General features: G+C 34.5%; 1 protein-coding gene across 1 annotated transcript; it reads left to right on the top strand.

The window, feature by feature from the left end:
• The first annotated feature begins 830 nt into the window (after positions 1-830).
• Positions 831-1769, top strand: LOC104114255 (uncharacterized). The gene has a single exon (XM_009624646.1). The coding sequence runs from the start codon at positions 831-833 to the stop codon at positions 1767-1769; it is 939 nt and encodes a 312-aa protein (XP_009622941.1).
• The last annotated feature ends 14312 nt before the right edge of the window (positions 1770-16081 follow it).

The raw sequence follows: 16081 nt of genomic DNA, 5'->3' as shown, positions 1-16081 counted from the left end.
AGATTTCCAGCCTTGATTAATTCAAATTTACGTTAAGTGAGTCAAATAAGAATATAGACTACTCCCTATCTAGAAGTTGTTCATTTTCAAGGCTAAACATATAGTTAACTATGAAGGAATCTTAACCATCCTATCAAGTCCGGTCAAATCCCAATTTTATTTTGTAAAAATAGCATGAGCTAGTTATTTTTCGAGTTGGTAATTATAAAATAGTCAGCGTTTGTAAAATCATTGAAAAATAGCCACTTATTTTGTTGCAACACGAAAAGTTTCAGCATAATATACTGAAGATTGATGTACCTGTGTATGGACCCAGCACACGAAAAGTTCAGCATAATATAACAAAGATTGGAACACCTGCGTATGAACTTCCAGCATATTATGCTAGAAGTTCACATGTAAAAAATACAAACTCCGATATGGAATATTTTTTAAATTTTGAACAATATTTTCATTCAAATTTACATTTACATCTAAATAATTAAATTTCGATTACTTTTGAATTTGACTATTTTTTAACTAACACAAATTCGACTATTTTTAATTTCACCCTTTTTGTCTACCTAAAGTTTATGCGCTTTCTGACGTGGCACAACATTTTCTTTTCCTTTATCCAATAACCTTTCACCACGTCATTTTCAACAACCCAAAAAATCATACTTTACTATCCCCTAACCTCTATTCTCCACTATTATATACCCCTCCTCTTACTCTTTTCCAAACCTCTCCAATTCCTCTTCTCTCCAAAAAAAAAAACGTTTCCTATCAAAAACTTCATTAACATCTTTCTCCTTCTTCTCATTATTTTGAAGGGTTCAAAAAATCCTAACATGGATTTCCCAGAGATTAACATGATCAGCGATTTTGAAGCAGGTGTGAAATGTCTACAAAACCCTTCTTTAATTTCTCGATTCTTTTCACTTTCAGAAGTAACCCAAATTTACGGTTTCTGGAAATGGGGCGCTTTAATTCTTGCAGTTGTAGCCACTTTTAGCAGCCTAATAAGAAAAATCAAAGTTTTGTTCGTTTACGTTTTTACCCTTAAACCTTCCGCTGAACCTCTCCTTCAATACCTCGGTGAAGACTTCGATATTTCAGACTCCGACGATGAAGACGATAAATGCTCAACGCCGCCGTCTTCCGACGATGAAGACCTCATCGATCGGCAAATTGATGAAGATTTTAGAGTTTCTGGTTCGAGTTTCTATTTTAAGGAGCAAGGTCAAAATTGTAATTTGAGACTCCGACGGCATCGCAATAGTTTTGAACGGTTCCCGTGGACGGAATTTTCTGCCGGAAAAAATGTCGTGAAGCTTTGGGATAGTTTAGCGTTAGGTTTAGATTATGAGTATGATGATTTATCTAAAAGTGTAGTATCGTTATGGGATTTGAATGCGGAACAGAAAATTAGCGATATTTTTAGCGGTTCTTCTCAGGTTCCAGCGGTGGCGACGGCGTCACCGTTGGTGGTTTTGTCATCGGAGGTGAAAAACGATTGCAACGGCGTCGTTTTAGCTGCGTACGATACGAGGATGAAGAGTCAGTCACCGGCGATATGTGCTGAGTGGAGGAAAGGTTCAGGAAAGGTCGTCGGAGTCAATGCCGCCGATGCTGGGAAAGTTTACCTGAAAAATGAAGCTGCCGGATTTTTAACGGTTGGTGACCTGAGGAACGTTAAGTCACCGTTAGTGATAACGGACGGTGACGATGACACGTGGTGGGACGCCGACGCCGTTATTATCGAGGAGAAGTTTGACGGTTCAAATTGAACGAGTTTCACTGACTCGGTGAATGAATGATTTAGAAAGGGTAAAATCGTAAATGATAAACGTTGTGGCGAAATGGGAAGGAAGGAACATTCGTCCGTGTTTGCCTGTAAATATATTTATTCCAATAATTATTGGAAATGATAATTTAATATTTGGTCAAGCTTACGTTTCTTCTACATTTAGTTTGTTATCTCTATATGAATATTTTAATCTGATTTTCTTCATTATTTATTGTTAATTTAAGTTTTAAAATTTGTCGGTTTTTGGTTTGCTTAGGCCTTAGCTGGGTGATTCTACCAAACTATTTGATTAGTTCGGATGCAGGAGTTCTTTTATCATTTTAAATATTTTCAGATCTATTATACAATTAAATAGCTCAGCTTGTTTAAATAATTGGATTATTTTAACTACCCTTTTATGAAATGGGTGGAGTAACAAATAGTAGCAATAGAATAGCTACTATAATTATTGGCATTTAATGGTATTTCTTCGATCCTGAAATAAATCACCTAAAATCACTTGGTGATCAGGTTATGATGTGATAGTTGAGGCTATTTACCTTTTACTAAAAAATCTACTTCTTTTGTTTCGGTTTACTTGATCTTATTTTCTTTTTTAAAACGATCATTTTTTAAACTTAAAAATAATTATGATTAAACTTATAATTTGGAGTAATAAAGAACGTTTTAACATTTATTGAGTTTATCCAATAAAAATTTGGATTAATCGAGAGCCAATAAACTTTTAATACATTATTGTTAAATAAAAGAAGTTGCTCGCAATGGTTGGCTGAGTGGTTTTTCATCTGGGAGATTTGAGATCGATTTTCCTCACTAGCAACCTCTTCAATTAGAACTGGTTGCACAATGCGATTTATATTTCTAGTGTGATTTGTGAGCTATTGTACAAAGTAGGTTATCAGTGTGTCATAAAGATAGCGATTGAGAATTTTTCAAAGATTTTTTTTATTTTTAAAAGAAATGAATTTCCAATAATTACAAATGTTATGTTGATGAGTGGGTACATGCTTTTCATACAAGAACCAAACACTTTCAGCTGTCATCCATAATTCAACAACATGAACCAGAAACACTTCAAATGTCTCAACTCACAATAAATTATATCTTTCTTACTCAGGTCCGACTCTAATGTTGTTTCAAATAAGGCTTTTGCCTTAGGGCCCTAAATTTTGGGGATCTCATTTTATAGAAATAATAGGTTTATAGGTCTTTAAAAAATAATTAGTACTTTTCATACAAAAAAGTAAAGTTTTTTATAACAGTTGTTTCATATTAACAATGTCTCAAAGATAGATCCAATGGGTTGACTGTATTATTAATTGAAAAAGAATTATTAGAGGAAATCGATTATAAAACAATTATTAACAACTTTGAATCTCGAAAAAATAGAAAAATATACTTCAAATAAAAATATATATCATAACTTTCTTTTAAAAATTTAGGCCCCACATTAAACTTTGACTTTAGGCCACACACGTGTTTGAGCCGTCCATATTCTTACTGTTTTCTTTTTCCAGATTTTAAACTATTTATGTGAATAAGATTTTAATCATTTTATTTGTTAATCCATCTAACATATTTTTTTTTACTTGATTTCGATAAAGGACGAAACATTTTCAAAAATTCGGTTATCACGTATTTATTTATGCATAAAATATTTTATAAAATGAATCGAATTAATTCAAAATAAAACAACAACAACAACAATAACATATCCAGTGTAATCTCACAAATGGGGTATGAGTAATTCAAAATAAAACTGAATCAAATTAATTCAAAGCAGAGCGAAGCGGCATATTGTACACCTTAATTTGATTTCCCCTAATTCGATTACCTGGATTAATGACAGGTTTGTATTAAATACAGTGACATTTATAACTATCAAATCCTGGATCCGCCTCGTATTATAATAACAAGTGACGACCACTTATTTTCTTCTTTGTGTCATGGTTGCATCATGCATGGTTGGGGAATCGTTTTAAAAAGACTTACGGGAAGGAAGAATTCAAAAAGAAAAAGAAAGCAAATAACAATAAATTATTTATTTCAAACTATCAATTTCACGAATAGAAAATCGAAAGTAGCTTGTTTTGAACAGACCAAAGATTAAATATGTTGACAGTGATCAAGGAGGTAATGAAACTAAAATAGAAGAATTAACCCAAACAGCCGTTCATCCAATTGCTTAAATTAAAAATAGCCGGCGGATGTATAATATATGCATAATTTATGTATTATATGTGTATAATTATGTATATTCAATGGATAATCTATGTATATGGCTAGAAAAAGTAAATAATAAATATGGCCGGCTATTTGTGTAAAGATTCCACTAATAAGCGAACAACGGAGTAAAACAAATCTTGAGCTTGTAGCACTTACCAGCTTTTGTACAAATTGTCCTTTGATTCCTTAATGAAATTTAAATAGTAGCCTTAAAAAAGGTCATTTCTGCAAATGCCCCAAGTATTGAGGAAATTTTGTGCCTCAAGGGCAAATGCCTGAATTAGTGGAAATGATACCAAGTAATCATTTTTAAATTAGTTTAAAATATATCAAATTTAAAGATTAACCAATTCGCTCAAATTTCAGGATATAGTGTCCTGAAGTTTAAAGCTCAAGGTTAAAATTTCAGGACATCGCGTCCTAAAGTTCGAAAACGTGTCCATAAATTCGAATGTTATGTCCTGAATTTCAAATTAATAGTTCAGAAATTCATGACACTTAGTCCTAAATTCAAAGTTAGTAGCTCAAAAGTTTAGGACACTAAGTCCTGAATTTCAAATTAGTAATTCAGAAAATTTATGACAAATCATATTAGCAGCTCAAAAATTCATGATAGTTAAACATGAATTTTAAATTAGCAGCTCAAAAAATTAGTATATTTAGCCCTGAAGTTTTAATGAATTGGCTAAATTTTAAATATATTACAAATTGTGGATATATTTTAAATAACGGGCTTAAAAACAGTTAGTAGTGCACTTCCCCCCTGAATTAAAGGAATATTGGATATGGACCTCCACTTATTTGTGATGAAGACATATCATATGTATTATCACTTTTAGCCCGTGTCAGAAATTATTTACATATGGTAGCCGAAAAAGTGTATAAAATTTATATATTTTTTGTATATAACAGACAATATATATATATATACAAAAATATACAAATTATATACATTTTGTCGATTATTATTTTTACAGCGGCTATACAATATCATTTTTTCAATAGCAAAGCCCACGAAACATTATTGATAGCCCTGAAGCTATCCCAGAGACTTAGCCCAAGGCTGTTAACTAGCACAGAATATTAGCCCGTATTCCAAAATTAAACTGTGATTATAGGGATGGCAAGCTGTGCGGGCGGGTGCGGAGCGGATTCTATTTCAACGCGCAAAATCTCAACCTGCCCCACATATCTCTTTTAACTCGCATCCACCTGCCCCGCTCCAAACCCGCGTCCACCCGCACCGCCCCACACCGCAATGTTTTTTCTTCTTTTCAATTTGTCTTATTTGTATTTTTGCTTATCAATTATAAGCATACATAACTTAAATGCTACAAGAGAATATGACAATAAGGACCATTTTACATGGAAATGCTTTCTTTATTCTAGTAACTGGTTGGGAAGGTTGAGAATTTTCTCGAATTTGTTTTTCCTCCAGATAACAATATTTTAAAGAAAAAATATTGACAATATTATTTACAAATAAAATGGTATTATCATGAAACTTTTGAGTATTAAAGATTGATAATACAGTACAAGTATTAGTTGGAGGGGTAATTTAACATTAAGATAGTTGTCAACAAAAGTGAGCAAAATTATCTTTTTGGTGAAAAATGTTTACCTTTAAAAAAAAGTTAACCAGCGAAACTAAAAAAATAACTTACTTTTTGAAAATATTTTGATCATATCAAACACTCAACGATGTTGGCCTTCAAAGTGAAATTTATTTTTCTTTCTAGTACTAAGACCTATACATATGTCATGATTTAAATCTCTAAAAATAATTTTGTGTCATGATATATATGGATCTATGTGAAAATCCAATAACAGCGCTTTTACATGTGTTGCTTCTTAAAACATAATTTGAAGAAGTATAATTTTATACAGAAAATTAAAAGAATATAAAATAGAATCAAATGAAGCATGTAGGAAGGCAAAAAAGCAAATTACAAAACCTGTGCACAAGGGAGATAATAACAACAAATTACAAAAGCTATTTACTAAAAGGGCAACTTGTCCGAAAAAATTAAAGCGTTTTGTTCATATTAGTAAAGATCCTATTAATTCATCCATCACAAACGAAGGAAAAGCGAGAATAAATTCCATAACAACAACTACAAGAACTTGAAAAGTTATAATTTCTTAAAAATTTAAACTCACACCCGCACCCGTACTGCACCCGCAAAAAAATAAATTTCTTTTATTTTAACCCGTCCCGTTTCGTCCCACACTCGCATATGTACAAACCTGCCTCGCCCCGCATATGTCTAAACCCGCCCCCGCCCCGCACCCGCACCGTCCCATTGTCATCTCTATCAGTGGCGGATCCAAGTGGTGGCTAGTGGGTTCAATTGAACCCGCTTCATAAAAAAATAATACTGTGTATATGCATAAATTAGGATTAAAGCTATTTAAATTTTGTATAAATATTTTATTTGAACTCACTTGACAACTACTATTTTACGACTAAATTTATATTCTTCTAAGATTGAATCCGCTTGCACAAAACTCTAGGTCCGTCACTTATCTCTATACTATGAAGTTGAAAAGGTAGCCAGTTCTTGGCTAAATCAAGGAAATTAGTAAACTAATCTTGTAACAAGCTGAGATTATCCCCTCATGTCGAATAGTCTTATAATCTACAGCTTTCTATGTTAGTTTTATCATTTATGAAGCGCTATATTTATTAGTAGGATCATTTCTTACTCGAAAAAAAAAAAGAGTCCTATGTTTCTCCAAAAATTGTTTTAATGGAGGTTGGTATAAGCTATAAAATGCGCAACAAATTAAACCCAAAAAATACTTTAATGGAGGTTGGTTAGTGGATAATTTCGTAATACTTGATAATTAGGCTAAAATTCCTTGTGGAGCAACTCTTTGGGACAATAGTATAGGGAAATTACTAGTTATATTAGTCCATAAGTAAGTTAGCACAAAAATTAGTCAATTCATAAAATATTAGCCAATTAGCTATTTGTAGCAAAAAAAAATTAAATATTTATTTTCTTTTGAGTGAGTGTTGTTGGAATAGATTGGATACATCTTAAAGGAGTTTAAATCTCAATTTTGGGATGATTTCGTAGAGTGTTTAGGTAGTTTGAATTGAAAATTCGAAGTAGAAGATGAACATGTAAAAAGAGGATATGTGTATCACACAGTGTATTATTTGTGTATTACATATGTATCAAATTTGTATCATATGTATATCCATGTATACATGTGTGTGAGATACATGCATAATACATGTTTGAAGTCGTAGATAAAAAAATTTGAACTCGATTTTAACTACGAATTGTGATACCAAATCAGTCCAAATCATCTCGAATCTTCCTCAAATTTTGTATATTGACTCATCTATACGTTTTCAATGAATTTCAACCATACCCATTGAAAAAGATCCCTTTTTGGTTAGATTTTTGAAATCTTGTATATATTCATAAAATTTTCTTTCCGTCTTGCATCTAATGTTGCTGATCACGGTTAAAAATATAGAAAAAAATCTTTGTATAGCATTTTTGGAGAGAAATAATCCTTATTTATTTGAATTTTTAATTTTTGTATGCACTTGACTAATTTTGGTAAGTTTATGATTAATAATGGCTAGAGGTTAATAAGTTTAGAATTTATTTAGCACATTTCCGTAAGATTCCCTTTTCCTTGTAGAGCAACTCCTTGGGACAATAGTATACAGGAAGCTTTTATGGGAATTTTTTCTTTCCTATGCAATATTTGAAACTTATTTATCAAAATTGTTCTAATTTTATATATTACCCGCCCTAAATAAGGATTACTTACAAATTATATACATTCCACCTTAAAAAGCTCTCAATCCATTATTAGTGCCTTCAATCAAGGGATTTAGTTACACCCCATTCCTTTTTTCTCTCCTCTCTCCCCTCTTCTCTCTAGATCGAAAATATTTAGCAATCAATTCCAGTAGCAGCTTTCATCACAAAAATTCAAGGATTACGACATAACAACTGGGTTAACAACAATTAACTTAAAAGAAAATAGATATTTTCATCCCAAAAATTTTAAACGGGAAAATTGATTCAATCATTAAAGTCGATTACTTCAATTGTCTCAGTATTGAAAGTCATTTTATTGGTGAAGTCGAGAAAGGAAACTAAAATTTGCAAAGTTTCAATTAAAAAATCTCAAAATATTCAATTTCAACTTTGAAATATGAAATTTGTTAGTTGTTTTTGAGTGGGTGTGGCTGAAATTTATCGAAAATACTTGGACAAAGTTATATACAAAAGTTGAGAAAAATTAAAAGTGATTTGGACTGGTTTGAATCAAAATTCGTTACTGAAATTGGTTGAAAAATGTCTTTACGACACATGTATCTCAAATGTATCTCAATATGTATCTTGTATGTATTTTGTATCTGATTTGTATATATTTTGTCTGTGGTGTGTGCTTCTTCCTCTCTAAAATTTCAATCAAAACTTACTCTCTTAATACAATTTTGATACATATCTACAACTTTATGTAAAAAGATAGTATTGATAACTTAAAGATAAATTTTATACAATCATTCATACATTATACAACTATTTTTCATCTTTCATACAACATTCAAATAGAAAAATATATGTAACTACAATAAAATACAATTTACATACTGTTATAATACTACTTTACTGTAATTTCGTAAGTATATTTGTCATGCGTTCTTCTTCTTCTTCTTCTTCGAGTTTTAATATGAAATTCGGCAAAAATCAAGTCTAATATTCACCAGAACACCCTCAAAAATTGAGATATAAACTCCAAACAATATTCCCAATTGTTTGCAATAATACCCATTCGAAACAAATAATGATTTTTGAAAATCTAAATTCGATTTCAAAGCTTCAAAGCTTTTTAATGTCTGTCAATGGTGGAGAGTCAAACACCTTAAAAATTTATTGATTGACAATTGCAATTTGAACACCAGTGTGCAACATGAAAGGAAATTGCTAAGTTAAAACGATGGAAATCCATTGATGAATTCCATTAAAACTCTATAAAACAAGAATTCATAAAATAACAAAGAACATCAAATGAAGAAAAAATTGGGGAAAAAACAGAGAAGGAGAGTAGAGAGACGAAGAGAGAGATAGATAGAGAGAGTGGGCAAGTATAAAGGGATAAGAAAATAATATTTGTACATAATTGATAAATTGTACATGATCATGTAATTAAATTGAAATTTGAGTAGGGAGGGTAATAAGGTTTCAACTAGTATATAGGAATATAAAAATCCTTATTAATTTTTGTTTACAAGTCTTGCAAACTAAGGTTTCTGCTTCTGAGAGAACTAGCAATTTCAGTACTATTATTTGTTGAGATTTTAAGCTTATGTAGCTTAAAGAGGGTGAATGAGAAATGGAGGAAAAATAAAATATTTGAGTTTCCCTCATTGGCAAAGGGACATTGTCCCATATTGGAGGAAGAAAAGGCTTTTGATGGGTATATATATAATTGCTCTTCTTCTAGCTCTTAAAGAGTTAAAAAGAAGGCAAGCCTCGTGCCGTCGTCGTCGTCGCTCGCTCGGCTTGGCTTCGGCTTCGGATTTGGTCAAAGATCGATTGATTGATTAATCTTTTTGGATAAAATTCCTTTTAATTATTTAATTAATTAATTAAATAATTAACGAAACAACAGCCATGGTTGTTTCTGAAAGGTTGCAAGCCTTTTCAGAAACAATGTCAGCAACTCTATAAATATACTTTGAATCCCAAAATCTTTCCTTACGAAATTTTCTGATCTTCTTCTTCTTCTTCTGCACAAAAATTCCAGTGTATTTTACAGCCTTCGAGTGGTTTGCTGTTCACCGGCGTTTTGGTACCAACACTCCGGTGAGTTAAATCGTTCTATCCTGGGAGACTGCTCCAAAAAGTAAGAAGAGAAAGAGGTCTTCTGGACAGACTAAGGAGCAGAACAAAAAGAAATTCAAGGGCAGCTGCTATAATTGTGGAAAAACCGATCACAAAACCCCTGATTGTCGTCTCCCAAAAAAATATAAGAAGAAGGGACATACCAACATAGTGGAGAAGAATGATGAGATTGATGATCTGTGTGCAATACTTTGAGAATGCAACCTAGTTGGAAATCCGAAGGAATGGTGGATTGACTCTGGAGCCACTCGACATGTTTGTGCTGTCAAGAAAGCATTTGCGACTTACTCTACTGCTGGTCCCGAAGAAGAGCTTTCCATGGAAAATACTGCAACAACCAAGATTGAAGGTTATGGGAAGATATTCTTGAAGATGACTTCCGGCAAAGTGTTAACGCTCAACAACGTTCTTCATGTTCCTACTATTAGGAAGAATTTAGTTTCTATTTCTTTACTTGTTAAGAATGGATTCAAATGTGTATTTATTTCTGATAAAGTTGTTGTAAGCAAGAATAAAATGAATGTTGGGAAGGGCTACCTCACTGAGGGCCTCTTCAAACTAAATGTAATGGTTGTTGACAGTATGAATAAAATTTCAACTTCTTATTTATTGGAGTTAAATGATTTATGGCATATTCGTTTAGGACATGTCAATTACAAAACCTTGCGGAAGTTAATTAATTTAGAAGTATTTCCTAAATTCGTGTGTAATAAATTAAAATGTCAAATATGTGTTGAGTCTAAGTTTGTAAAACATCCTTATAAGTCTATTGAAAGGAATTTTAATCCTTTAGACTTAATTCATACTGACATTTGTGATATGAAGTCGACACCATCTCGAGGTGGGAAAAAGTATTTTACTACTTTTATTGACGATTGCACTCGATATTGTTATGTTTATTTGCTTAATAGTAAGAATGAAGCAATTGAAGTATTTAAGCAATACAAGATTGAAGTGGAGAATCAATTGAATAAAAAGATCAAAATGATTAGAAGTGATAGGGGTGGAGAATATGAATTTTCGTTTGCAGAAATATGTTCGGAATATGGAATTATCCATCAAACTACTTTATCTTACACACCTCAATTCAATGGAATTACGGAAAGAAAAAATCAGACATTAAAGGAAATGATGAATTCTTTATTAATAAGTTCTGGATTACCACAGAGTTTTTGGGGCGAAGCTATCCTTACAGCTAACCGAATACTCAATAGAGTACCCCACAACAAAACGCAATCTATTCCATATAAAAAATTGGAAGGAAGAAAACCCAACTTGAAATATTTCAAAGTGTGGGGGTGTCTAGCAAATGTACAAGTTTCTTTACTTAAAAGGGTTAAAATCGGACCAAAAACTATTGATTGCATTTTCAATGGATATGTTACAAACAGTAAAGCATGTCGGTTTTTGGTTCATAAATTCGATAATCCCGAAATTCACGTTAATACGGTAATGGAATGTCACGACCCCAAATTATCCCTCCGTAAGGAGTCGTGATGGCACCTAGTCTTTACGACTAGGTAAGTCTAATATTGCAAAAAATATAAATAAACACAACATTTTAAAGATAAACAACATATTATAAATAGCCAAGAGTAGTACCACTCGGCATATACAAAATAATTTTTCAAGACCCGAAATATCACTAAGTCACAAGCTGCTATAATCTATGAAGCTTTATACAAAAGTCTGAAGATAATAAAGAAAGTAACTAGGCGAGGGAGTAGAAGGGGACTCTGAAGATCTGCGGACGCAAGCAGAAGTACCTTGAAGTCACCTAGAATCAGCAACACGTACTAACCCCGAGGTTGATGGCTCGCACCTGGATCTGCACATGAAAACATATGCAGGGAAGGGCATGAGTACACCACAATAGTACCCAGTAAGTGCCAAGCCTAACCTCGGTCGAGTAGTGACGAGGTCAGGTCAAGGCCCTACTGGAGTAAATATAATAAATTAAACAGTAAAAGATATAAGTAAAATTTACGGTAACATAGTTAAAGAAATTCTCAAAAATTTAACAGTTAAGGAAGCCCTCGGCTCAAAACAAGGTAAGCACAGTGGGAAAATCTCTCGGGATACTGTCCCGTAGTTTCAAATGAATATGCAGGACAGGGGGATCTTTCGGAATACGTCTGTAGTCCCAAAGTAAGTATGCAGTACAGGGGGATCTCCTGGAATACGTCCGTAGTCCCAAAATAAATATGCAGTCTATGGGGATCTCCCGGAATACGTCCGTAGTCCCAAAGTAAATATGCAGTGCTGGAGGATCTCTCGGAATACGTTAGTAGTCCCAAAGTAAATATGTAGTACAAGGGGATCTCCCGAAATACGCCCGTAGTCCCAAAGTAAATATGCAACGCAAGATGAAATGACAGGTATGCCATCGAGTTATACAGTTTATACTGGACCCAGATAAGGCAAATAAGGACTTAGCTAAATATGACGCACAGAGTGTCAATTAGGCAGTTAAAATACGTAAACATATTTTTCTAGTCTAAACTACACAATTAAACATATTAGTACGACTTAATAAGAGAAGCAATTTATGGTTTAAAAAGGTTAAACAGGATTTTTGCAATAATAGCCCATGTACGTACTTGTCACCTCACGTACACGGCGCCCACACACCAAATAATATCAAGATTTCCTAAGGAGTAAATCCCAAACACAAGGTTAGGCAAGCCACTTACCTCGAACCGCTCAAATCACCTCGATAACACGTTCTTGCCACGAGTATTCGACTCCAAATGGCCCAAATCTATTTAAATAAATTGCATAATGTAAATATAACTACGAGTAACTAATTTAGCTAATTAATTCGAAGCTAAAGCGTGAAATTAGGAAAATGCCCAAAAGGTCACCCCGGGATGACGTCTCGAAATCGGGTAAAAGTCGCAAAATACGAACACCCATTCACTCACGAGTTTACTCGTGCCAAAATTGCTCAAATCCGATACCAAAATCTCGATCAAAACCCTAAAATTCAGCCTAAGAATCTTTCTCAATTTTTCGCCCCAAATCCGAAATTAAATGATGAAATAAACCATAGATTAGTGGAATATAACCATAAAGGAGTTAGGAATCATTACCCAAAAACTTCCTCCAAAAATCTCTCCAAATTTCGCCTTCTACCGAGATCTCAATCAAATTTTTGTGTTATGAACTCAACCCTCGTTTTTGAACCTTAAATTCTGCCAAGGTGTGTTCTTCATCGCGAACGCGATGAACAATCTTCCACTGGCCCAAAATTTCTCCTTCGCGAACGCGAGGGGACTTTCGCGAATACGTACCTTCCACTGACGGACCCTTCGTAAAAGCGGGAACCTCTTCGCGAACGCGTAGGCTTAATGCCTGAAGCTTCCTCTGCCACGTTCCTCTACGCGAACGCGAGGACCATATTGCGAACGCGTAGGCTTAAGGTCCCACACCTTCACGAATGCGGGAACAACATCGCAAATGCGAAGAACAACTTCGCTGCCTTTCCCAGATGCACTACGCGATCGCGAGGCACCTCTCGCGAACGCGATGAAGGATTTTTCTCCAATAAAACACTAGAAATCTACCACTTCTCTAAGTCCAAAGATGACTCGTTGAGCATCCGAAACACACCCGAGGCCCCCGTGACCTCGACTAAACATACCAACCAATCCTAAAACACCATACGAACTTAGTCGAGCTCTCAAATCACATCAAACAACGTTAAAATCACGAATCACCCTCCAATTCAAACTTGAAACTTCAAAATTCTACAACCGATGCCGAAACCTATCAAATTACGTCTAATTGACCTCAAATTGTGCGTACAAGTCATAATCAATATTACGGACCTACTCCAACTTCCGAAATCGAAAAACAACCCCGATATCAAAAATTCCATTACCGGCCCAAAACTCAAAAAATTTGACTTTCGCCATTTCAAGCCTAAATAAGCTACGAATCTCCAAAATACAATCCGGACTCGCTCCTAAATCCAAAATCACCTAACGGAGATAACAGAACCGACAGAATTCCATTCTGGAGTCGTCTTCATACAGTTCTGACTATGGTCCAAATCCTAAGGCTTAAGCTCTCATTTACGGACTTAGTGTCCAAAAACACTCAGAAACTCAAAACCGATCATTCCGGCAAGTCACAATAGCAGAAAAAGATTTGGGGAAAGCAATTAATAGGGGATCAGGGCTATTACTCTCAAAATGACCAGCTTGGTCGTTACATCCTCCCCCTCTTAAAACAATCGTTCGTCCTCGAACGAGTATAAAGACATACCTAAAACTGTGAAAATATTAGGGTACTGGCTGCGTATATCCTACTCGGTCTCCCAAGTCGCCTCCTCGACCGGCTGACCCCTCCACTAGACCTTTATTGAAGCAATTTTCTTTGAACTGAGCTTTCTGATCTGCCTCTCCAAAATGGCTACTGGCTCCTCAACATAAGATAGATCTTTGTCCAACTGGACTGAGCTGAAATCCAATACATGAGTCAGATCACCGTGATACTTCCGAAGCATAGACACGTGAAATACCGGGTGAACTCCTGCTAGGCTAGGAGGCAAGGCAAGCTCATAAGCAACCTCCCCAACTCGCCGCAATATCTCAAAATGACCAATGAACCTCGGGCTCAGCTTGCCCTTCTTCTCGAACCTCATAACACCCTTCATAGGCGATACCAGAAGCAAGACCCACTCACCAACCATAAATGCCAAATCACGGAAAGTGAAAGCCGATGGCACTATTGACAAATATAAGGCAAGACTTGTTGTCAAAGGTTATAGACAAAAGAAAGGTCTTGATTACTTTGACATTTACTCGCCAGTAACGAGGATAACATCTATTAGGGTGTTAGTGGCACTAGCGGCCGTGTATGATCTTGAAATCCATCAAATGGATGTTAAAACAACTTTCTTAAATGGAGAATTAGAGGAAGAGATTTACATGGAATAACTTGAGGGTTTTGTGGTTCCTGGTAAAGAAAAAAAAGTGTGCAAACTTGTTAAGTCGCTTTATGGACTTAAACAAGCACCCAAATAATGGCATGTCAAATTTGACCAAACAATGTTGGCAAGTGGGTTTAAAATCAACGAGTGCGACTAATGTGTTTACATTAAAAACACTCCAGGTCATGAAGTCATTTTTTGTTTATATGTTGATGACATGTTGATAATGAGCAAAAACATGGCAGATATAAATGCTACTAAGCGCATATTGGCTAGCAAATTCGATATGAAAGACTTAGGAGTTGCTGATGTGATCTTAGGAATCAGAATTCACAAGACTCCACAAGGTCTAACATTATCAAAGTCTCACTACATTGAAAAGGTACTTGACAAGTTCAAGTATTTGGATTTAAAAATTGCCAAGACTCCAATTGGCGTGAGTTATACACTTCAAAAGAATGAAGGTGAAAGTGACTCACAACTGGACTATGCAAGAGTATTGGAAAGTTTGATGTATATCATAAATTATACGCGACCAGATATAGCATGTGCTATTAGTAAACTGAGTCTGTTTACAAGTAATCCCAATCACATACATTGGATGGCAATGAAACGAGTTTTGGGGTATCTCAAACATACCCAAAATTACGCTTTACATTATAACAGATATCCCTCCGTGATCGAGGGATATAGTGATGCAAATTGGATCACTGGATGATCTGAAGTTAAATCCACAAGTGGATATGTTTTTACAATTGGGGGTAGAGCAGTGTCTTGGAAATCATCCAAACAAACATGCATCGCCCATTCTATAATGGAATCTGAATTCATAGCTTTAGATAAGGCCGGTGAAGAAGCTGGATGGCTCCGAAATTTCTTTGAAGATATTTCATTTTGGCCCAAACCTCTGGCACTTATTTGTATACATTGTGATAGTCAAGTGGCAATAGGCAGGGCAAGGAGCGTTATGTATAACGTAAAATCTTGTATACGATGGAGACACAATACCGTTAGACAACTACTCTCTAGTGATGTTATCACAATTGACTACGTAAAGTCAAGAGATAACGTGTCAGATTCACTTACAAAAATCCTATCTAGAGAGGCAGTTGAAAGATCATCAAAGGGAATGAGGTTAAGGTCTAGGACAAGTCATCATGGCGGTAACTCTACCTAGAAGACTGGAGATCCCACGCGCTAGGTTCAAAGATATCAAACAAAGTTATGAATGACGGTTCAACATTGTCA

This window comes from Nicotiana tomentosiformis, chromosome 10 (genome assembly GCF_000390325.3).
Source record: "Nicotiana tomentosiformis chromosome 10, ASM39032v3, whole genome shotgun sequence".
In the NCBI taxonomy this organism is placed as follows: domain Eukaryota; kingdom Viridiplantae; phylum Streptophyta; class Magnoliopsida; order Solanales; family Solanaceae; genus Nicotiana; species Nicotiana tomentosiformis.
The sequence above is the reverse complement of the archived record's forward strand: the minus strand, read 5'-3'. Positions and strand labels throughout refer to the sequence as shown.

Bases quoted from the DNA above. Each gene is read 5' to 3' on its own strand.
- LOC104114255 (XM_009624646.1), top strand. From the start codon at position 831: ATGGATTTCCCAGAGATTAACATGATCAGCGATTTTGAAGCAGGTGTG.